This window comes from Hemitrygon akajei, chromosome 16, assembly GCF_048418815.1.
Source record: "Hemitrygon akajei chromosome 16, sHemAka1.3, whole genome shotgun sequence".
NCBI classification, from domain to species: Eukaryota; Metazoa; Chordata; class Chondrichthyes; order Myliobatiformes; family Dasyatidae; genus Hemitrygon; species Hemitrygon akajei.
The window spans coordinates 12,118,314-12,139,483 of NC_133139.1; the positions used below are offsets into that span (position 1 = coordinate 12,118,314).

Genomic DNA, 21,170 nt, shown 5'->3' on the forward strand with positions numbered 1-21,170 from the left:
CACTAAGATGGCAGCCAGACGTGGTGACTCATTGCAGACTGCTCCAATACCAATAATAGAGTGGTTTTACTGTAAGTCATCCAGAATTGCAATGTGATGATGCTGGATGATTTGGACTAATCTACCTTTCACCTCACAAAACTGGTAATTTGTCCTTAACTTAAGAAAATCTGCAGATGCTGGAAATCCCAAGCAATACACACAAAATGCTGGATGAACTGAACAGGTTATGCAGCATCTACGGAAGTGAATAAACAGTGGACATTTCGGGCTGAGACCCTTCTTCAGGACTGAGAAAGAAGGGGGAAGATGCCAGAATAAAAAGTGGAGGGAGGGGAAGGAGACTAGTTGGAAGGTGATAGGTGAAGCCAGGTGGTGGGGAAGGTAAAGTCCTGGAGAAGAAGGAATTTGATAGGAGAGGAGAGTGGACCACAGGGAAAAGGGAAGAAGGAGGGAACCCAGAGGGAAGTTATAGGCAGGTGAGAAGAGGTAAAAGGTCAGAATGGGGGGGGGGGGGGGGGAATTTGCTTACAGGAAGGAAAAGTCAATATTCATGTCATTAGGTTGGAGGTTACCCAGACAGAATATAAGATGTTAAGACCATAAGATATAGAAGCAGAAGCAGGCCATTTGGCCCATTGAATCTGCTCTGCCATTCAATCATGAGCTGATCCAATTCTTCCAGTTATTCCCATTCCCACTCCCACTCCCCTGCCGTCTCCCCATATTCATTGATGCCCTGACTAATAAAGAACCTATCTGTCTTTGCCTTAACTGCACCCAGTGATCTGGCCTCCACAGCTGCTCGTGGCAACAAATTTCACAGATTTACTATCCTCTGAGTAATTTCTCTGCATCTCTGTTTTAAATGGATGTCCTTCAATCCTGAAGTCGTGCTCTCTTATCCTAGATTCCTCTGCCATGGGAAATAACTTTGTCATCTCTAATCTGCTCAGGCCTTCTAACATTCAGAATGTTTCTATTAGATCCTTTCAATCTCCTGAATTCCAGGGAATACAGCCCAAGAGCTGCCAGATGTTCCTCAAATGGTAACCCTTTCATTCCTGGAATCATTCTCGTGAATCTTCTCTGAACCCTCTCCAATGTCAGTATATCCTTTCTGAAATAAGAAACCCAAAACTGCACACAATACTCTAAGTGTGGTCTTGTGAGTGCCTTATAGAGCCTCAACATCACATCCCTGCTCTTATATTCTGTATCTCTAGAAATGAATGCCAACATTGCATTTGCCTTCTGCACCACCAACTCAACCTGGAGGTTAACCTTTAGGGTATCCTGCACAAGGACTCCCAAGTCCCTTTGCATCTCTGCATTTTGAATTCTCTCCCAATCTAAATAATAGTCTGCCCATTTATTTCTTCCACCAAAGTGCATGACCATTCACTTTCCAACATTGTATTTCATTTGCCACTTCTTTGTTCATTCTCCTAAACTAGTGGTCACCAACCTTTTTAAGCCCAAGATCCCCTACCTCGGCCTTAGTGAAAGGCAAGATCAACCCCAAATCGATTAGTTACACTCATGCACACTGGGGCAGAAAAGACTGGAACTAAAACCCCACACCCCAGAAGTAGAAATAATGTACGAACACCAGGGGTCACCACGGACCGGTTTAATATTGACAATATTTTTGCGGACCGGCCAACTGGGGGGTGGGGGGGTGTTAAACACGACCGGAATACAGCGATACTGGAAGCAGGTTCCATACGTCCAGTCTATTCCGCAATTTAGTTTACGCGGCTCTCAGCACTTAGCTGCTGTCCTGCTTGCTCACGTTTTTTCTGCTGAAAAAAAAACTCAACGGGTTTCTCTTTAAGTGCAGGGTGCTTGGACTCAGGGTACCAAAGCAGTTTTGAGTGCTCATTGCCTCATTAGACAACCTCCCGCTGCCAGACGCCTTGGCCAGGTGCGGTTGTCCCCGTGCCGGGGCCGCGGCAGTCACAGTCCAGAGAGAGCGACCGACCAAGCGAGGGGTGTGACAGGGCCTGCGCCTGCCCCCCCTTGTAGGATCTATTGGCCGACAAAAGTTTGGCTTGAGTGATGACTTTCAGTAGATCGCAGCGAGGTGGCTGCTCTGCGATTTACAAAATCCTGAGCCCGAATTAGGTCGTCTGTGAATATTTTAGCACCAGGTTCCCCACAAACGTTCGGTGTACTAAACAGGTTCTCAGTGGCGGCGTCCATCTGTTCGCGCTCCAGGCCAGTAGCAACGGCACTTCCCGCCGGCCGTGTGAGGTGGCTGGTTACCTGACGCCAACCAGTGATCCCTGGCGCAAGGGTATCACTGCGTTTAGGCGACTGATGACCTTGCGTGTATTCAAGTTCAACAGTGGGCGTGACAGGGAATGAGGAAAGGTGCAGCTGACTCATATCGTTTCATATTGTCAAATCGTATTGTCAAATCGTATGGTTGGGGACCACCGAAGTACACTGTGTAGTGCGTAGTGGGGGGGGGGGGGGGCTACACACTGGGCAGAAAGAACGGAACTAAAACCCCGCAACCCGGAAACAGTCTCTCAACAGTATTTGTGTATTTATTTTTCTTTTTTTTTTTGGGATCTACTGGGAAAGTCTCAAAGATCGACCAGTCGATCGCGATCGATGGGTTGGTGACCACTACCCTAAACTATCTAAGTCTCTCTGCAGACTCTGTTTCCTCAACACTACCTGCTGTTCCACCTGTCTTTGTATCATCGGCAAATTTAGCCACAAATCCATTAATACTGTAGTCCAAATCATTGACATAAATCGTAAAAAACAGCGGTCCCAATACTGACCCCTGTGGAACTCCACTGGTAACTGACAGCCAGCCAGAATAGGATCTCTTTTGCTGACCAGCCAATGCTCCACCCACACTAGTAACTTCCCTGTAATTCCATGAGCTCTTAACTTGCTAAGCAGCTTCATCAAGTCAAGTCACTTTTTGTTGTCATTTTGACCATAACTGCTGGTACAGTATGCAGTAAAAACAAGACAACATTTTTCAGGAATATGGTGCTACATGAAACAATACAAAAACTACACTAAACTATGTAAAACAACACAAAAAACTACTCTAGACTACAGACCTACCCAGGACTGCATAAAGTACACAAAACAGTGCAGGAATTACAATAAATAATAAACAAGACAATAGGCACAGTAGAGGGCAGTAAGTTGGTGTCTGTCCAGGCTCTGGGTATTAAGTCTGATAGCTTGGGGGAAGAAACTGTTACATAGTCTGGTTGTGAGAGCCCGAATGCTTCGGTGCCTTTTCCCAGATGGCAGGAGGGAGAAGAGTTTGTATGAGGGGTGTGTGGGGTCCTTCATAATGCTGTTTCCTTTGCGGATGCAACGTGTAGTGTAAATGTCAGTGATGGCGGGAAGAGAGGCCCCGATGATCTTCTCAGCTGACCTCACTATCCGCTGCAGGGTTTTGCAATCCGAGATGGTGCAATTTCCGAACCAGGCAGTGATGCAGCTGCTCAGGATGCTCTCAATACAACCTCAGTAGAATGTGGTGAGAATGGGGGGGGGGGGGGGGGGGTGGGAGATGGACTTCCCTCAGCCTTCGCAGAAAGTAGAGATGCTGCTGGGCTTTTTTTTCTATGGAGCTGGTGTTGAGGGACCAGGTGAGATTCTCCGCCAGGTGAACACCAAGAAATTTGGTGCTCTTAATGATCTCTACCGACGAGCCATCGATGTTCAGTGGAGAGTGGTTGCTCCGTGCCCTCCTGAAGTCAACAACCATCTCTTTTGTTTTGTAAACATTCAGAGACGGGTTGTTGGCTTTGCACCAGTCCGTTTGCCGCTGCACCAAGTCAAAGGCCTTCCGAAAATCCAAGTACACCACATCTACCGCATCTCCTTTGTCTACCCTCCTTGTAGTTTCCTCAAAGAATTGCAGTAGGTTAGTCAGGAAGGAGTTTCCTTTCAGGGTTGCTCCTCCACCCTGTGGGTGGTCTCGTCATAGCACAAGAATAGGCTATGGACCAGCAGGTTGGAATGGGAATGGGAATCGGAATTAAACTCTCTCTCCCTTGTCCTTGCCTCTAAGTTTCAGGCATTTGCTGTCTTTGCAAGTTTGGTCCATTTACTTACAGTTAAATGCAAGTACTCAACAGTGAAATTATGAAGACTCATTCCAGCAGTTGAAATGGTGATTGGAATTTAAAAAAAAACCCTTACAGAATGATTCCACTTAGTGGCAGGGTTTTTATCTGCTAAGGCTATACCAGTTCTTCATGAATGCTATTTAGCTAAGGTCTCATTTTTGCTCTTGCTCTTCCTCTTCCTTGCAGATTCATGTTTGAATTTTTTTTTGCTGCCTTTCGTTTCTCTCTGTTTTCATTCCTATAGTTAATTTGAGTTTTAATTCATCCTCACTGTTCCTTTCTTGATCTTTAAATCTCTTTGGTTAAGGAGCTAAACCATAATTTCTGTCATAAACTGAGTTCTCAGATCCGACATAATCCTGTGGCCTCAATATTATGAGCTTTATTAGTAGTGATTGTAGGGGAAAGGAAACTGTGAAGGAATATGTCTGGTAGAGCATGCCATTAGAAAGACTGCTGTAACAAAAACTGAGCCTGTGCTTGTAATATCTATTTTGAAAATATGCTGTTAATTTTGCCAAGAATGCTTCAAGGCATGCAAAGTTTTTCTAGCTTTAGGGTGTGTTAGTACTTGTTAAAATTTAAGTCCAAGCCTAACTAAAAATAACAAAACTTATTATATTCTTTTGGGTTTTGTACATTAAAATTGATATTATGTATTATGTAATATTGTTATAAGTGAAAAGTAACATTTTGGCATTGACTCCAGAATGAAAAATGTTATACTGTAAATAGCTCCTGTTGCGGAATCATTGCAAGTAATAAAAATGATCCATTTTTAATTTCCTACTCCAGTTTATACACATTAGTTTATAAAACATAACATTTTCAACTAAAATTTTATGGGAAGTTCATGTGATTCAAGGGACAATATCAAGCAACGTTCTGGTGCTTGTTTCAACAGAAATGCTTATTTGCATTGGATATCCCTTTGCCAGCATGAATTCACTCTACTGGATACTTCCTTTTCAGAAAGGGGGGCTGGACCCTGCCCTAGCAGGATATTTTGCTTACTGGATAAATAGACTGTTTCAGACTGGAACGTGGTAATCAAAATTTGTTCTTTTCATTTTGTATCTAATGTAAAATAGAACTGACAGTCTGAATCAGCAGAATAGCAAACTATTGTACTCTGTCCATTAACAGAGTGGCACATTATGATGTATCTCAACCATCACAGCAGGGAAAATACTTGCATTTGCATTAAACTCATTCAGTGTTGTAGAATCTAGCAAAATAAAATATTAAGTATTAATCCTTTTCCTTGGGATAACATACGAGTTGAGCTCAACTTAATACAGATGAATACAGGAAAATTATAAAAGACAGAAATTCTGCCAATAATTTTCAACATGAATTTTGTAGTGTGGAAATTTTTAATATGGCTAAAATAGGCATAAAAAGCAGCAGAGCTTTAATATTGCTAATACTTAATTTAAAAAAAAACTGCATTAGAACTCCAGACAAATGTAACATGTTATTGCAACTAAATTCAACAGCCAATTATTGGCTAGAGTTGAGGAACAAATATTTCAAGTTGTTGCTGTTAGAGATGATCTCTGCATGAAGGCATTTTGCATTATTGATATTTACCCTTATAGAATTCTCAAATTACTACCCAAAAATTTGAAATTCAGCATAATTTACACATTTAAATCTCATGGAATTCATTTGAAGCTTTTGGGGATGGGGGTGAGGAGACATGGATGATGGTTTGTAATGGAAGTTAAATAAAACAACCCAAAGTTAGTTTTTTAAAAATATCAATTTAGGTATCTTGATGTATGTTCAGATAACATGGGTTCAAATTATGGAAAAACACCTTGTGGCTCATTTTCTAGAAATGTAACTCCTTCCTGAATGATGTGCTAGCTAAACACCATTGGAAAAAAAATCCTGCTTTATTTTGTTGCCCAATTAGAATCTTAAGGCATATGTTATATACCAATATGAATCTTCCAAAAGAGTGAGCCCAAGACTGTTGATGTTTGACTCTTTATAACTTGGTTGACTATTTGAGTCCTTAGAAAACTTGCAGGTTTAACAATGATTTAAATCCTTTGCAGGGATAATAATTTCTGGACCCGTTGAAACATTTAATTTCTATGAACTTGGTTGGCCTCCAAGTACTGTATGCACGTGAAGCTTTCTCCAGACCTGGCTAATTGTGGTTGGAGTACTGTACCAGTGGGAAGGTGCCTTATTTAATGTCCATCTGTCTATTGGAGACTAGTAGCAACAATTTGATTGCATTTTAAGGCATCCCTTTCTTCCCCTCGCTCTCTCTCTCTCTCTCTCTCTCTCTCTCTCTCTCTCTCGCTTATACCAGAGTCACAAGGCGCATCGTTGGTGGAAAACTCCTGAGGGCGGATTGTCAGATTGTTACGCAGCCCTAGAGACTCCTCATCGCTGAGGGGAACACTGATTGCATGGTAGAGCCTGATCTTCCACTTCAACACCATCTGTGGTGTTTATTCATGGTGTGGTGGAAACTGAGATATTAATTACTGAATTAAAGTTGGATTGACAAGTGCATGGATAGAGTTGCACATTAATTCTAGGCTGCAACTTCTGGGCATTTTATTTATTTATTAAGTAGGTCCTTCTTGCCCTTCGAGCCACCCTGCGCCTGCAACCTTGATTAGTCCTAACCTAATCACAGGACAATTTGCAATGACCAATTCACTTACCTGGTACATCTTTGGACTGTGGGAGGAAACCAGAGCACCCAGGGAAAATCCACACATTCCTTGGGAGAGGGTGGGGTTGTGTATACAGAAACTCCTTACCGAACGGTGCCAGAATTGAACTCTGGAATGCCCTGAGTTGAAATACTGTCGCGCTAACTGGCAAGCTACTCTGGTGCTCATGATTGGGGGCGGTAGATTCTGTTCAATAATATCTCCTCTTCCAAATAGAATTACTGTAGCCATTCAGACTTAACATTAATAATCTCAGAGAAGCAACATTTCTGAAATGGAAGATTTCTATCAAGCCTGAAACATTTTTTCAGTGACTTTAGATAACTACTCTGCATTCATGCTTATTACATCTTTTAATCATTTATCCTTTCACTTCTTTCTCCAGTATTCGGGCTCTCACGACCAGACTATGTAACAGTTTCTTACCCCAAGCTATCAGACTCCTCAATACCCAGAGCACAGACTGACACCAACTTACTGCCCTATTGTCTTGTTTATTATTTATTGTAATGCCTGCACTGTTTCATGCATTTTATACAGTCCTGGGTAGATCTGTAGTCTAGTTTTTTTCCCGTTGTTTTTTTACATAGTTCAGTCTAGTTTTTGTACTGTTTCATGTGAAACCATGGTCCTGAAAAATGTTGTCTTGTTTTTACTGTGTACTGTATCAGCAGTTATGATCAAAATGACAATAAAAAGTGACTTGACTTGACTCCTCCCAATTTACCCCACTCTCACTTTCTGTGTTTTTTTTTCTAACCCTGACTGTACTTAGTTCTTTTGCTGCCATTTTATGTTTTTAAATCAGGAATCCAGTTGCTGTCACCTTCTATGGTTTCAGCCCTATAATCTCCATAATGGTAACTTCAATTCAACAAATCCTTTTTTTCCCCCTTTTTGGGGGAGGGGGGATAAAGACGATATCACAAATTCTGGACCCTGCTGGCCGTCACTGTATCCATGTGTATCATGTTCCCCCAAAAAAGAGAGAGCTGTTTTAAAGTGATGTTGCTCTTGTGGTGTAGTGGTTGGCAGTATGTGACAGTTGTAGAGTTAAGGTGTAAGGGTTTGCATTTTGAGGTTGTAGTGGAGAATATTATGTTCAGTACAATTCATGATAGCTGTGAGTGTATGTAGCAAGTGGTACAATTGATGGAATTTGCTCCTGCATAATTTTATCATAAGCATAAGCATAGGAAATGGTACCCGGCTATAAACAAATGGGCTTTTTCCAATGCTGACAAAATAAAATATTTTGAGGAACTGAAGTCTGGAAAAGCTGCACATTTGATTTTTCTACTGAAAATTCTCAAAAGGTTTGAGCGAACATAATAACGTAATGGCAACAACCACTTGGCGAGACGTGGATTGTTTGGTTTGGGAAATGGAAAGGGCAGTGAAGTAATTCAAATCTCGATGTGCAGGAGATATTACTTATCAAGATCTGACAGAGTGGCTGATGCAAGTGGGAGAAGTAAATATTAACGATTTAGTTTAAAATTCCCAATTGTATTTAGTTGATCAAATAACTGGGGAGAAAATGAATAAGTAGAGTTTAGTGCTGTCACATTGTGATACATAGATTAAGGAATATTACTGAAGTTGTGCCTACTTTTTATGAAAAAAATCATTAAAGGTGTTGACTTATTTTTGGAATGGTTGATTAGTGTTTGACAGGAATGCCAATCAAATGTCAAAAGCATTTTCAAGAAGGGAACCAGGGATAATCCTGGAAACTATAGTCCAGTGAGTCTCACATCAACAGTAGGGAAGTTATGGAGAGAGAATTCTTAAGGATAGGATTAATGAGCATTTGGAAAACTATGGCCTAATTAGGGAGAGTTAGCATAGCTTAGTGGGGTGAAGGGGAGGGGGCAAGTTGTGTCTTACTAACTTGATTGAGTTTTTGACAAGGTGACAAAAGGTGATTGATGAAGGTAGAGCTGTGGATGTTGTCTACGTGGATTTTAGTAAAGCGTTTGACATGGTCTCTCATGTGAGGCTCATCCAGAAGATTAAAATGCATGGCATACATGGTGCATTGGCCATTTGGATTCAGAACTGGCTTGCCCATAGAATAGAAAAAGGAACTGATCGATAGGATTTATTCTAGCTTGGAGTTCCGTGAGTAGTGGCATCTCCTAGGGATCTGTGCTGGGACTTCTGCTGTTTGTGATTGTATATAAATGACCTAGATGAAAATATGGATAGCTGGGTTAGTACATTTGCAGATGATATGAACATTGATGGTGTTATGGATAGCTTAGTAGACTGTTACAGAATACAATGAGATATAGAGGAAGTTAGCCCAGCCAAATATGAGGTGTTGTACCTTGGTAGATCAAATGCAAGGAGACATGTACTGTTAACGGTGAGCCCCTTAACAGTGTTGATAAGCAGAGGGATCTTGGGGTCCAGGTTCATTGCTTACTGAAAGTGGCTACATACTATAGGTTGATAGGGTGGTTATGAAGGCATATGGCATGCTTGCCTGTATTAGATGAGGCACTGAGTTCAAAAGTCAGGAAGTTATGTTGAAGCTTTATAATACTCTAGTTAGGCATATACAGTAGTTCAGGTTGTCCCAATACAGGAAAGATGTTGAGGTTTTGGAGAGGGTGTGGAAAAGGTTTTCCAGGATGCTGCCTGAATTAGAGGGATTGTGCTAAAACAAGAGGCTGGACAAACTTTGTTTATTTTTTCTGGAATGGCAGAGGCTGAGGGGAGATCTGATAGAGGTTTATAAGGTTATGAGAGGCATGGCTAGAGTAGGCAGACAATATCTTTTTCCCATGGTTGAAGTACCTAATTCTAGAGGACATGTATTTAAGGTGAGAGAGTGTAATTTCAAAAGAGATGTGAGGGACAAGTTTTTTTTTACTGAGGGTGGTGGGTGCCTGGAATGGGGTGGTGGTGGAGGCATCTACGTTAGTTAATGTTTAAAAAGGCACACGAACATGAGGAAAATGGAAGGATATGGACGTAGTGTAGGCAGCAGAGATTAGTTGGCAATTTGATTACTAATTTAAATGGTACAACATTGTGGGCTGAAGGGCCTGTTCCTGTGCAGTACAATTCTATGTTCAAAGTCAAAATCCTGTCTGCAAAACAACCATCCAATATAAAGAAGATCTGTACTCTGTAAATTTCCCACCAAAATTTCATGTAAATAAGGAACTCCTAAACCAAGTTGCACTATAACTGTCTGTTGGAAAGTATGCAAGATCCAGAGTGACAGGAGACATGTGGTTAAAAATATATCTTGTTTTAATCCCTTAATTACATAGACCTTTTTCACACGTATAAGTATAACATAATGTGTGAGTCATTTCTAGTGTTGATTCCATTTTAAAGTTCATTATTGGTTTTAAATTCTCAGGGAATAAGATGTTCTTTTACTGCTCTCTTGTGGCATGGAAACTGAACTGTTGCTATCTTTTTAACTACATTTTCTTGTTTGACTTAGTTTAAATGAACAGTTTGGATAAATGGCTTTCCAACAGGATGTAGCTCCTGAAAGGAAGGATGAAAGCATACTTTGGCATTGTTAAATTTGAATCAAAGGGTTTTAGTGTAATCTTAAAAATGTGTAATATTGTGACGATCCTTGGCCATTTCTTGTGCCAAGGTGAGGCCACCCTCAGCGTGGAATAGCAGCACCTTATATTCTGTCTGGGTAGCCTCCAACCTGATGGCATGAATATCAATTTTTCCTTCCAGTAAACAAATTCCCACCCCCCCTTCCTATATTTCCCACTGTGACCTTTTACCTCTTCCCACCTGCCTATTACTTCCCTCCTTGGTCTCCTCCTCTTTGTCCTATGGTCTACTCTCCTCTTCTGTCCTCCCCTTCTTCTCCAGCCCTAGACTTTTTCCACTCACCTGGCTTTACCTATCATCTTCCAACTAGCTTCCTTCTCTTACCCCTCCCCGCACTTTTTTATTATGATGTTTTCCTCCTTCCTTCTCAGTCCTGCAGAAGAGTCTCAGCCCAAATTGTCAATTATCTGTTCATTTCCATCACTGCTGCCAGACTTGCTGAGCTCCTCCAGCACTTTGTGTGTGTTGCTCTGGATTTCCAGCATCTGCAGACTTCCTTGTTTTAATAGTTTAAATGTATTGTTTTTGGTTTTATAAGAGAAATCTGTTTTGTTTAAGTTTTCATCTATCAATTTCCTGCTTTCTTTCTTTAATCAAAGGTTGGTTATTTGGGCAATAAGAGTCTAAGTGTTTGGGTAAAGGCGAAAATTTGTCTTACTATTTTACTTTTTTTTTTAGTTATTTATTTTCTTAACCAAGTTATTGCTGAAGAAAATCTATGGAAAACTCAGAAAAAACTTTTTCTATATCTTTTGCATACTTTTTCAATGCACGTTATCTATAGAATTTTTAATAAAATCTTATTTATTTTAGAGATACAGTGCAGAACAGGCCCTTCCAGCTTTTCGAGCTGCACTGCCCAGCAACCCTACATGGGACAAGTTACATTGACGAATCTCAGGGTTGTATATATACTTTGAAAATAAATGTCCTTTAAATCTTTGAATCTTTGACCAATTAATCTGTTAACTGGTATGTCTTTGAACTATTGGAGGAAACCCATATGACGCACAAACTTTGAATGAATGAAATTAATTTATTTTGGTCGGTATAAACATAACAAAAAGCATAATTTACAATGATGATTTCATAGGACAAAATTACAACAAAAAACATAAATATTCTTTTAAACAGACCGAAAGGGTGTAGGCTGAAGCTACAGCTTATTACGCCTACCGCTCTTACTTATACAACAACATATTTGGCGTCGATCATCACATCAAAAACAAAAAAATTCATAATCTTTTAACACAAAATCCAATTCGAAATATCATTTATTTACATTACTCCCATTCATTTTAAATCATGTATTTTATATTTGTTCATTAAATTATTTTTAAATAATTTTTAAAAAACTTGTTAAGTGTAGTGCATGTTTTTAAATTCTTACTACAACTGTTCCATAGATTCACCCCCTGACTGAAATACAATGATTTTTTACTTTAGTTTTTATCCTTTGTTTTTGAAATATAGATGTTCCTCTCAAATCAAGTTGACTTTCTCTCATTTTAAACAACCTTTGGATACTTTGTGGTAGCTGTCCATTATTACTTTATACATAATTTGTATTATTTTAAAATCTACAAAATCTCTGAATTTTAAAGTGTTTAGTTGAATAAATAGTGGATTGGTTGGCTCATAACAACTTGTCTTATTTATAACTTGTATAACTTTCTTTTGGAGTAGAAAAATTGAATTTGTTTTGTATGTATTTCCCCATATCTCTACATAGCAAGTCATGTATGGGATTATAAGTGAACTTACCGAAGATGCCAGAATTGAACTCTGAATTCTGCCCTGAGCTGTAATAGCTAACCGCTATGCTACATCGTGCCTCATCTAGTTGCTCATCTGGGCCACTCTGCCCAAACGTCTGACGTACCAACAAGAGAGATGAAATCATTGACCAGGTTGACTTGAAATATATTGTGTCTTCACAGTACCTGTGTCTATACTTGGATCTTGCAGATTTCTCCCGAACAGAGTATCACGTTGTTAGAGTATCTTCTCAACATCAACAAGGGCAATGAGATGGGCCAATGAAATATAGAAACATAGAAAACCTGCAGCTCAATACAGGCCCTTCGGCCCACAATGCTATGCTGAACATGTACTTACTTTAGAAATTGCCTAGGGTAACCAATATCCTTCAAAACATTTCGCTTAACTATATCTGCTACTTGCAGCATGATATCATTATCCCTCTGCTCTGAGATACCTCGTTCCATTCTGTTAGCTTCCTCTGTCACTGCTAGTCTTTCTTCTTACTAAAGGTTCCCAGCTGAAATCCTAACTTATTTGCACTACCTTCAGTTTTGAACTTTAAACTTGGTATACTGTTTGTAGTTTCAAAGGGAAAAGCATTGACTACTGTGTAGAGTATCATTCAGTCTGCAACATAACTCTGATATATTGGTTGTCTGATTATCTGACTTTGATATCTAACATGCTTCAATAAAACTCAAAGGGCCTCTGATCTTTTGCTTACAGCCTTTTGGACTTTATACTGAGTTAAAATTTCAACTAATAATTCAACTAATTATTTGCATCTTCCCTTGCCCCCACCTTTTCTTTCTTGGCCCATTAACTATTCCTGTTTCCTTTATTATCTTTTTTTAGTAATTTAATTTTTTCCTCCCTTCCACCCTTTCATTAACATTTCCACATGTTACTTCACCCTTCTTGCTGCACACAGTTCCTTCTGTTATGCTTCCTTAAAATATTTTATCATTTTAACTTTTGGTGGTTTTCATGATAAGTCATTTAATTTTTGTATTGCATTTCAGGGTTACACTACATTTGCCTCATAGAAGCTATGGTTCAAATAACATACATTTTATAGTAATCGACTCTTTCAGTACTCAATGGAGATATTAATTTTTTGCTTTATACAGTGTTTTTCTATGTTTCATTAACTTCTGTTCATTCTATATGTGAGGTCACTTCTCACAACTGCTTGTGGTGCATAGAGACCTGCGCATCTCCTGGGTACTTCCCAGCATCTAGTGGAATTTTCTATTTGTGACATCAGTGTTCAAAGAAAATTGGATTTCGGAGGCTTTTGGATTTTGGAATTTCCGATAAGGGGTATTTGACCTGTAATTAATTTGAATTCCTTAGGAACTTGTATGTAGCAGTAGCTACACTGTAATTGGGAGGAATGAATGATGTTTACAAATGCAACTAAATTTTTATTGCAAGAGGTATTTATTATAAACCATAAACTCATGTTTTGAACAAAATATCTGTTTGAGCATATAATATCTATTTTTGCACTTTATTGTCTCAAAATAAAAAAAAGAGTTTTGTGGCAAAATGTTGGCAATGAATATTTGGTTTCTATCAGTTTTCTGTGTAACTATGAACAATTTTGGCACTTCCATATGAACTTGGACATCCCAGGATATTTCTGGCTCTCTGCTTTGCTTCTAACTGGATTCTTATGCCAGAGTCCTGAGCAGGTAAGCACGATGTTTGATTGACACCAAACAGCCTACATGTGCTACTGGCCACTGATTCTGGATGAATACATTTATTAATATAGCCTTAAGAGGAAAGACCATACTAATGTAAAACAACTTTTTAAAAAAAAAATCATTTTTTTTTATTTACAGGGAAATCCAGTTGCTCAGGAGACTACGACACAAAAATGTAATCCAGTTGGTAGATGTGCTGTATAATGATGAAAAACAAAAGATATATCCTTTTTTTGTGGCATATTTAGTGCTGAATTCTTCAAAGTAGACTTGTACATTAAATTATAAGTTCATGGGTTACCTAAGGCCCATAATTCTTTAGATTGGAGTAAATAAAGTAATGTACAAAATTATGCTTTGAAACATGAGAACTATTATACTGGAAATTTGAATGATATATGGCTGAGTTAGCCAAAAATGTACACTAATTTCCCATGCATTTAAATGAACATTTCCTTACGCTTTCTTCAGCATCAAAGTCAAGTACATTTAAAAGTTTGCTTTGTAAATGCCCCAGTACTTTCAGTTGACAATTCACGTTTTTTTTTTTGTAGATTCTTCTTTCAGTAGATGTTGATGTTTAATCATTATAAGGATTGAAAATACGTAAACATGTGTCTACGTTAATCTCATTCTTAATTTTTCAGAAATGAAGATAAATTAACTTCCAATAGAGTTTCATGACTGAATAAAACAGTAGCTGCAATTTTGCTCATTCCTACATTTGCCATGAAGATGCTCTTGCCCTCTCATGATCAAACAAAACTGAATTAGCTTTGCTGAAAGTTAACTGGTTACACTTTGGAGCAATGTCAGGGCCTGGTTAATGTCATAGATGCTGTGTGAGTTGATGAGAACAATCCAGGAATGCAGGTAACAAGGTATCCTCCTGGTTGTGTCACCTGTGAAGTCCCTAATGGTTGGAAGCATTCAAAACTAAAAGAGTTTATTTTTCTAATAATTAACAATTTAACAAAATACTAAGTTGTTTGTAAATATTTTTTGGTAACTAAAAGCATAACAGCATGTTGAATTCTTTTTTGTCAGGTGTATTACTCAGCTTCACAACCATTACATTTTTATTCAAGTAAATGAACTTACAGATCCTATATATATAAGACAGCAGAAATGGTATAGAATTTCACCAAGTTCCTATTTTATTTCAGCACTCCCACATTGAGTTTAGGGGAAGAGTATAGTGAATGATTCTGTAGATTCGTGTTAGCAAATTTGGGCCACCTTGTCCAGAGCTTTCTAACTTTTTAAAATCCCATCCTAACATGAGCGTTTGTTTCAAAGATTCAAAGTCCATTTACTATCAAAGCAGGTATGCAGTATACAACTCTGAGATTCATCTTCCCCACAGTTGGCCGCAAAGCAAAGAAAACCATGGAACTCATTTAAAAAAAAAACTTCAAATCTTTCCTCGCGCAAAAAATGGCTCAAATGGCAACAAAAAAAGAGCAAAAATGCAGAATATAAAACAGAAAATCAGAAGTCCAGGCATATTCAGTTGAGCTTAGTATTAACATCTGTAGACCACCCCTAATTCTAATAGTATTCAAATACAGTTACAATGATATATGGTTCCCTGCAACTTTAACTTAAGATTTTCTTTATTGACTGGTATTTATTGAAATGAATACCTTTGAATAACTTTTCTGTTTCAAATAGTTACTAAGATGCTTTTTATTTAAAAGGTTTGCTATACTAAGCTAGTTTCAAATGTTCAAAAAAATCCATAATTTGAAGTTGTATTGATAGATTGAAGGTGGCAAGCATTGTCTGTTTTACTATAAAACAAGCAGTAATTGCTAGTGACTACACTCGTGACTGTGCTTGTTGCACACTTTGCTGACTCTACATTGAGTAAATCTGCAGTTTGATGTAAATTTTAATTGCCTGCACATTATGCTTGCTGTAAAAGCACTGAAATTATGCAGTTGAATTATTACCGCAAGGTAAGGACTAGTGACAATTACTTTTCTTTCTCAATCTTTTTATTATTGTTATTAATGTTAACAAAATAAAATTAATACAAAGATAATGGGATTACAAACATACACATTTCGACTAAACATGAAAGAATACATAAGCAATGATTACAGTATAAATGAGTATTCCCAAATCATGAACGATACAATATACAAATAAACAAGGCAAACCTAGGTATATCATAGTATATATATTAAAAAAAACAGAAAAAAGAAAAAAAAATTATGCAAAAGAAAACTAATCTACTAATCTAATAACTAATAAAGAAAAAAAAGCAAAAAAAGAAAAAAGAAAAAGAAAAAATGGAAAAGAAAAAAAGGGCTGTTTATAATATCTCACAAAAATACAAAATCATCAGTGTCGTCAACTCTGATCCTCTCAACATATATAAAATCGAAACTGGAAAAACAAATAGGCTTGGTACAGGGTCATATTACATCATATGAAAATATTGAATAAATGGTCTCCATATCTTTTCAAATTTAATAGAAGTATCAAATACAACACTTCTAATTTTTTCTAAATTTAGACATAACATAGTTTGAGAAAACCAATGAAATACGGTAGGAGGATTAATTTCTTTCCAATTCAACAAAATAGATCTTATTAGATTTTATTATTGGGCAGTTAATATCCAATATTTGATATGTTGGTTAAAGGATTGGGATATATCTTTTAGCCCTCATTGGGTGAACCTGGAAATTAAATCTGTACAAGGATTTGCATTGGGTTCTATTTTGGGGACTTCTCTTCCCTTTGCTCTCTCTAAATTGCTGAAACGAATTGATAACCCGATAGTTAAACATACTTTACGTATATGGTTTCAATTTCAGAAATTTTTTGGGTTGACTCAGTTTGTTTTAAATATTCCTATTGTATCCAATTGCTTTTTTTATCCTTCTATTATAGACCAAGCTTATTCAGCTTGGAAGACTAAAGGATTACTATGATTTTCCGATTTACTTTTGGATAATTGTTTTATGTCTTTTGAGCAATTATCTAATAAATATAATTTGCCTAGATTTCATTTTTTTTTAGATATTTACAGATTAGGAATTTCTTAAATACTGTACTTCCTACTTTTCCAAATTTGGTGTCCAGGTATTTTGGAGAATTTGTTTGAACTAAATCCTTTTCAGAAAGGGCTTATATCAAAACTTTACAATATAATTATGAAGATACATTCAGAGCCCTTTTATAAGACTAAAAATGATTGGGAAAGAGAACTTAACCTTACTATCCCTATTGAGAATTGGGATAAAATTCTTCAATTAGTTAATACATCATCTATATGTGCTAAACATTCATTAATACAGTTTAAAGTTGTGCACAGGGTTCATATGTCCAAGGATAAATTGGCTCGTTTTTATTCCTATATAAATCCCTATTTGTGACAGATATCATTCTGAGATAGCGTCTTTAACTCATATGTTCTGGTCTTGTCCGCTTTTGAAAAAATATTGGAAAGATATTTTTGATATTATTTCTGCGGTATTGAACATTGATTTACAACCACATCCTATTACTGCAATTTTTGGTTTACCATTGATGGACTCACTTCATTTATCCTCTTCCGCTTGTCGAATGATTGCATTTCTTACATTAGTGACAATTACTTTGGCCCTGAGAAATTAATTTTAAATATTGTATATGTACAGGGCGATTCCTTCAAAGTGAGTTTTTTAAACAATGTTTTGTTTTCTCCATTCATCCTATGTGTGCCCCTGTATTAAAATTACTTTCAGAAAAATATTGAAAAGTCTGTTTTTATACATCCCATTTTGCCGTCAATGAGAATTTTTCCATCTGATAAACTAAGTAGGTCAGTTCCAGTTACTAGAGGGCAGAGATCATCTAAAGAAGTGTCCTTAGACAAGTCACAAGTACAAAAGATTTGGCAGATGCTGAAATACAGAGCAATACATTCAAAATGCTAGAGGAAATCAGCAGGTCAGGGAGCTGTTTAGACAAGTCACAACTGCAATGGGGATATGTTGCAGAAGGGCCCATGAATCTCTGAGAAATTTTCAATGGAGTCATTTTCAAGATTTTATGTCTTCATGGTAGACCTGGTCCAATATCTCCTTGCATGTCTTCCTGTATTTGGATGTGAACTGAAATTGTATTCAAGCAGAAATGATCTACCATTTCTGCTTAATGTGAAAGAAAAGCATTTCTTAAAGATACACAACTCTTGTAAAATAGAAACAGATTTCAAATTAGGTTTATACAAATTTGTTGTTTTGCAGCAGCATTACAGTGCAAACACACAAATATATAAATTACAAAATTAAATAGTGCAAAAAAAATGAAAGAACAAGGTACAGGTTCATGAATCATTCAGAACTTTGATGGTGAAGGGGAGGAAGCTGTTCCTAATCATTGAATGTGGGTCTTCAGGCTCCTGTACATCCTCATTGATGAAGATTTGTGACTGCTCATTCCATTCTTTTGTACTTGTTATAATTTTAATATCACATTTAAATTAATTGGATGAGTTTGAAATATTCATGAAGTGCCCTTTATTGGTGATGTTTTATGTCACTCTATTTTTGCATGTCTTATGAAATGTTCTGTTGATAAAGCCATTATTCAAATGCAAATATTTGCTCCCATTCATCCTTCCAATGATTTGAAACAATGTAGTTAACTTCGAGCAACTTTTAAGGACTGTCAAGTTTTAACATTGTAAATCATAAAGAATGAGATGAGAGCAAATGCCAAAATTAATTACTTCTTTCACATTTGCTTTACATAATAAAGAAACAAATTAATAATGGGCATCTGTTAGTCTTGAGAGACCATGGATTTGCGCCTTGGGAAGTTTCCAGGGTGCAGGCCTGGGCAGGGTTGTATGGGAGACCGGCAGTTGCCCATGCAGCAAGTCTCCCCTCTCCATGCCACCGATGTTGTCCAAGGGAAGGGCAAGGGCTGATACAGCTTGGCACCAGTGTCGTCGCAGAGCAATGTGTGGTTAAGTGCCTTGCTCAAGGACACAACACGCTGCCTTAACTGAGGCTTGAACTAGCGACCTTCAGATCACTAGATCAACACCTTAACCACTTGGCTGCACGCCAACACACTATTATATTTGAAACAAATTATATTAGAACATACACCATTATAGCTTAGTGCAGGCCCTTCAGCCCATGACCTTTTAATCTCCTTTTAAGATTAATCCCTCCTACATAGCACTCCATTTTTTCAATCATCCACATGCCTTTCTAAAAGTTTCTTAATTGTTCTGAACGTGTCTACCTCTACCACCACTCTGGACAAGGCATTCACGCAACTACTACTGTTTTTTTTAAAAAAACAACTTGCCTCTGACATAACCCCAGTACTTTTCTCCAGTCACCTTTAAATTATGTCCCCTTATATTAGCTATTTCCACCCTTGGGACATGTCTCTGGCCCTTGAAAAAAATCATTATTACACCTTTATCAAATCACCTGTCATCCTCCTCCTCTCCAAAGCCCTAGCTTGCTCAACCTATATTCGTAAGACATGCTATCTAGTCCCAGCAGCTTCTTGGTTAATCTCTGCACGCTTTCTGAAGCTCCCACATCCTTCCTATAGTGAGGCAGCCAGAACTGAACACATTATTCCAAGTGTGGTCTAACCACGGTTTTATAGAGCTGCAACATTACTTCATGGCTCTTAAACTCAGTCCTCTGACTAATGAAGCCAACATACTATACACCTTTGGAACAGCCCTTGTATGGCAGCTTTGAGAGATCTGACTAAGTAATCAGATCCTTCAAGATCCCTTTTATTACTGACTGAATGATGTGAAATTTATATATTTTTAAGTCGTAGCATATTAGCTGTTTAGCTACATAAGATGCCCGAATGTTTGATTTGGTCATACGTTTGTGCCACTCTTTCCTTGACTTGACCAACGTATATGGTAATGGAATATTGTGTGTGTGGAATGCAAGAAATGTTGGACAGTGTCAATGATAAGAAATTTCCAGTCTTTCAAGCTCATGGGTAGGTAACCTTAATTATATACTATAAAAGACTTGTAAGCGTGCATATTTTACATATCTTTTTGGGTCTGGCATTCAAATACTTGGTTCCCCCATAATTTATTGTTCTTTGTTCTTACATTTTAGAAAGTCTGAGTACCAGGAAAAAGTCATCTTAAAAAAAAAACTAGGTTGTTTACACAATTCATTTTTCGTTTAAAGTGCCATGTCAATGACAATGTCAAGTTATTGACTCAGAATTAAAGTTATTAGTATAAAGGTCAGAATCAAAATCGGAAGCAGGTTTAATATTACTGACATATATCATGAAATTTGGTCTCTTGTGTGTTATCTCAATGCAGAATATTTTCCTAAATGTTTGGTGTTGACCATCACCACTGAAATAGAGGCATCAGTTTTAAAGTATTTGTAAGAATTTCAGTTGATTTGAATGTTGGCTTGTTGTCACTTTTATCTTTACTTTAAAAATTTACCCCTTGAATATAGATTTGCAAAGTTTAATTCATCATGCACTCATTTCCTGAATTTTGTTTTAAGCCTTGGGTTGCAAAATAATTATTAATGTGTTAATGCAGGACATGATAGAATAAATGATGATACAATTAAATTAACATATTTAAATTTGGGTAAGCTAAGTTTAATGTATAGCTGGAAAGCATAACAAAATATTAATATATCCACTTTGTTACTGGACAAAAGTGCATGAAATAGAATCTATTATGATCTTCCAGTATAGGTGATTATTACCCAGAGAGAATTAATAATACAGTGCACTATCTTGTTACCAACATATGACTGATGGCTGGAAATTTAGATCTGCTGTGGATATTCTTTCAATGGGGTTAGTTATTCACATAAATTAATCCCACATATTTTACATTCTGAGTTAGTGTCAGAGAAAAGTACAGCACTGAAACATGTCCCTCTAGTCTGTGCTGAGCCATTTTAACTGTCTACTCCCATTGACCTGCACCAGGCCCATAGCACTCCATACCCCTACCATCCATGTACCTGTCCAAACTTCTCTTGGCTGCTAATTGAGCTCGCATGCACCACTTGTACTGGCATGTTCACTTCATAGCACAGTATCTACTGATGATAATGTTGCTGCAATAGGTAGTACCTTGTATTCTGAGCTCATTATTGTATTTTTGCATATACTTAAATGTATTTCCAGTCTTATCAAAAGCAGACTATTAAATGCCTGGTATGATGTCATCAAATGCAAATCGTTATATTGCTTATTTCACACACAAGTGAACAATTCCAATCAGACTTAAATTTAACTTT

General features: G+C 37.5%; 1 protein-coding gene across 4 annotated transcripts in view; it reads left to right on the forward strand.

The window, feature by feature from the left end:
- stk11 (serine/threonine kinase 11) overlaps positions 1-21,170 on the forward strand; it is a 136,061-nt gene that overhangs the window by 22,728 nt on the left and 92,163 nt on the right. For all 4 annotated transcript variants that reach the window (XM_073068258.1, XM_073068257.1, XM_073068255.1 and 1 more), the window contains exons 2-3: positions 14,032-14,115; positions 19,792-19,881. In XM_073068258.1, coding sequence (XP_072924359.1) covers positions 14,032-14,115; positions 19,792-19,881 — 174 coding nt within the window. The remainder of the gene's footprint in view (positions 1-14,031; positions 14,116-19,791; positions 19,882-21,170) is intronic.